This window comes from Chinchilla lanigera, unplaced genomic scaffold (genome assembly GCF_000276665.1).
Source record: "Chinchilla lanigera isolate Chin_1 unplaced genomic scaffold, ChiLan1.0 scaffold00173, whole genome shotgun sequence".
Taxonomy (NCBI): Eukaryota; Metazoa; Chordata; class Mammalia; order Rodentia; family Chinchillidae; genus Chinchilla; species Chinchilla lanigera.
Genome location: NW_004955574.1, coordinates 221,396 through 225,075, shown reverse-complemented (window position 1 = coordinate 225,075; position 3,680 = coordinate 221,396). Strand labels below are relative to the sequence as shown.

Below are 3,680 nucleotides of genomic sequence, written 5' to 3'. Positions count from 1 at the left end.
TGCAGGCGGGCCACGCCGGCCGCTTGAGCCGCTTCCTGGGCGCGCTGCCCCCGGCCGAGCGCCTACGTGGCAGCGACCCGGTGCTGCGCGCGCGGGCCCTGGTGGCCTTCCAGAGGGGCGAGTACGCCGAGCTCTACCGGCTGCTCGAGAGCCGGCCCTTCCCCGCCGCCCACCACGCCTTCCTGCAGGACCTCTACCTGCGCGCGCGCTACCACGAGGCCGAGCGGGCCCGCGGCCGCGCGCTGGGCGCGGTGGACAAATACCGGCTGCGCAAGAAGTTCCCGCTGCCCAAGACCATCTGGGACGGCGAGGAGACCGTCTACTGCTTCAAGGAGCGCTCCCGCGCCGCGCTCAAGGCCTGCTACCGCGGCAACCGCTACCCGACGCCGGACGAGAAGCGCCGCCTGGCCACGCTCACCGGCCTCTCGCTCACGCAGGTCAGCAACTGGTTCAAGAACCGGCGGCAGCGCGACCGGACCGGGGCCGGCGGCGGCGCGCCCTGCAAGAGGTGAGGGGACCCGGGCTGCGCACGCCCTGCCTTCCCGGAGACCGGACGCCGCCTCTCCCGCCTTCGAGTCCGCGGTTCCCTGGCGCGCAGGCGGGCAGCCCTCTTAACGCTGCTGCGCTCGGGCTCCATCTCAAAGCCGTGTGCCCCGACCGCGGTGCCCCGGGGAGCAGGAGACGGCGGGGGCTGTGGGAAGGAGGGGGGCGCTGCCCCGCGGCGCCGGCTGCGGCCGGACCCCTCCCGGACCGTTACTCCTGCCCACCCCGCACCCCCTCGGGCCGGGACGGCGTGGTCCGTCGCCCGCCTTTGTTGTGAAACGTGAACCTTCCCCGGCTCTGGTTTCCCTGTAACCCAAGCCCTTCCCCTCCCACCCAGTGCGCCCGGCCTCTTGGCCTCTCGCGCTGCTCCCTTCTCTGACGCCGCGGGAGAGGGACTTGGGGAACCGAGCAGGTGCCGCCGCCCCTCCCGGCCACGCGCCTGCTGGTCCAGGGGACTCGCGACGGCGGGTGCCGGGCGCGAGCCGGGGCGGTGGGCAGCAGGGCCTCCTCCCTGCGCGGGACTTACAGGGTGTCATGGGGTCCTTGCGTGATTTCGGGAGGTTCTGTGACCCCTGAAAGAGACCTCAAATGCTTGGGGGGCAGGTGGGTGGCAGCGCTCGGCCTCTGCCCCAGGGAGGGCCGCCTTCCTAACAGCCCTTTCTCCACCAGCGAGTCTGATGGGAACCCTACTACTGAAGATGAGTCCAGCCGAAGCCCTGAGGACCTGGAGAGGGGGGTGGCCCCCGTGGCTGCTGAGGCCCCCGCCCAGAGCTCCATATTCCTGGCGGGGCCCACCCCTCCCGCTCCGTGCCCTGCCTCCTCCTCCATCCTGGTGAACGGGAGCTTCCTGGCTGCCAGCAGCTCCCCTGTGCTCCTCAATGGCAGCCCTGTCATCATCAACAGCTTGGCCCTGGGCGAGGCCTCCAGCTTGGGCCCCTTGCTGCTCACAGGCGGCGGGGCCGCTCCTCCGCCCCAGCCCAGCCCCCAGGGCACTAGCGAAGCCAAGACCTCCCTGGTCTTGGACCCCCAGACCGGCGAGGTTCGGCTGGAAGAGGCTCAGTCTGAGGCCCCTGAGACCAAAGGGGCCCAGGTGGCTGCTTCAGTGCCCACTGGAGAGGAGGTCTCGGGGCCCCTGCCCCAAGTGGTACCTGGCCCCCCACCTGCAGCCACCTTCTCTCTGCCCCCAGGACCAGTGCCCACGGTGGCTGCCCCCCAGGTGGTGCCACTGTCCCCACCCTCTGGGTATCCCACAGGCCTGGGTGCCACCTCCCCACTGTTGAACCTGCCCCAGGTGGTGCCCACCTCCCAGGTGGTGACCCTGCCCCAGGCCGTGGGGCCACTGCAGCTGTTGGCAGCTGGGCCAGGCAGCCCTGTGAAGGTGGCAGCTGCAGCGGGCCCTGCCAATGTGCACCTGATAAACTCTGGGGTAGGCGTGACTGCCCTACAGCTGCCTTCAGCCACTGCCCCAGGTACCCCTTCTTCCTCCCTCGGGCCTGGGGGCAGCTGGGGGCGGGGAGCAGCTTACCCTCGCACGGCCCTGCGCCCTCTGTGCCAGGCTTAGCTGCATTTGGCTTCACCCCTAGAGGCGCCGCTTGCTGCTTCCGGCCCTAACCTTCTCCTCTTCCCACAGGAAACTTCCTCCTGGCCAACCCCGTATCTGGCAGCCCCATTGTCACGGGTGTGGCAGTGCAGCAGGGGAAGATCATCCTCACTGCCACCTTCCCCACCAGCATGCTGGTCTCCCAGGTCCTGCCACCGGCCCCCGGCCTGCCCCTGCCCCTGAAGCCAGAGACGACCATCTCTGTGCCTGAAGGAGCCCTCCCGGTGGCCCCCAGCCCCGCGCTCCCGGAGGCCCACGCCTTGGGCACACTTTCTGCTCAGGTGCCGCCACCCCCCACCGTGGCCACCTCTGCGGCCAGCCTGCCCTTCTCCCCGGACTCCTCCAGTCTGCTGCCCAGCTTCCCCGCGCCGCCGGCAGAGGGTCTCATGCTGTCACCTGCCGCTGTGCCCATCTGGTCGGCAGGGCTAGAACTGAGCACAGGAGCGGAGGGGCTGCTAGATGCGGAAAAGGCGCTGGAGACGCAGGCCCCCCACACTGTGCTGAGGCTGCCGGGCCCGGACCCAGAGGGGCTGCTCCTGGGGGCCACTGCAGCGGCCGAGGTGGATGAGGGGCTGGAAGCAGAGGCCAAGGTTCTGACCCAGCTGCAGTCGGTGCCTGTAGAGGAGCCCTTGGAACTGTGACCAGCTGGCCTCACTCGGGCCTCTCCTGACAATGGTGCTCAAGATACAGGGGCAGGATGGGGGAGAAGGGATCTTCTCAGAAAGACAGTTGTCATGACCTGAGGGTCCTCCACACACTACATCCCTCCAGCCAAGGTCTGGAGGTGCCGGGGGACTTGGCCGGTCTGCTCTCTGTCTGGGGCCCTGTCCCGCTCTGGACAGGAGGACTCCTGTACAGCCCTCTCCCTGCCCTGCCATCCACAAGGGGGACCCTGAGGGTCCTGACCCAGGGGCTCTGCCCTCCTCCACCCGGTACTAGCCGTGAGCTGAAGCCCTGCCAGGTGGCTGGATTGCCACCCCCACGTGCGTGCTCCCTCACTCCTAACACTCTTCATAGCTCTGCTGATACCAGTATGCCCGGAACTGCCGGGGGTCTCACGGTGGAGAAGGCAGTCTTGGGCCCAGAGACTGCGACCTCCCTGGCTCATCCTTTGGAGGAGGGTGAGGACTTTCCTTGCTCCCCTGGACTTAAGCCCTCGCGGTCACCTCCAGCCCCAGACCAAAGATTCCCTCATTCGTGGGGCAACTCTGATCCCTGTGTCTAGTTTGTATCCTAAATCTCTATTTTTCTAGGACATGTTATGCCTCCATTTCAATTAAAGGTAACAGACGACAGAACCGCTGGGAGTGCGGCTTTCTTTGCAGAGGGTTTGCCTGAAGGAAAACGGAGGATGTAGAAGCCCCGTTTGCCATGGTGGCTTCTGGCCACTGCTTCCTGAGGGGACAGGGACCTGTGTGCCTGGGCCTTACAGGCAGTGAGGTTTATTTCAAACTGCAGACCTAGGCTGGTTTGGGGAGGAAGGATGCCCCTGGGTGAGGGGACAGAGAGAGAGCCTGTCCTGTCACTCCTGCTGGTA

General features: G+C 67.5%; 1 protein-coding gene across 1 annotated transcript in view; it reads left to right on the top strand.

The window, feature by feature from the left end:
- Six5 (SIX homeobox 5) overlaps positions 1-3,441 on the top strand; it is a gene marked incomplete in the record, with an annotated part of 3,840 nt that extends 399 nt beyond the window's left edge. Inside the window, 3 exon segments of the mRNA XM_013509516.1 lie at positions 1-508; positions 1,213-2,012; positions 2,174-3,441. Of these exon segments, the coding sequence (XP_013364970.1) occupies positions 1-508; positions 1,213-2,012; positions 2,174-2,784 (1,919 nt within the window).
- Between the last annotated feature and the right edge of the window lie 239 nt (positions 3,442-3,680).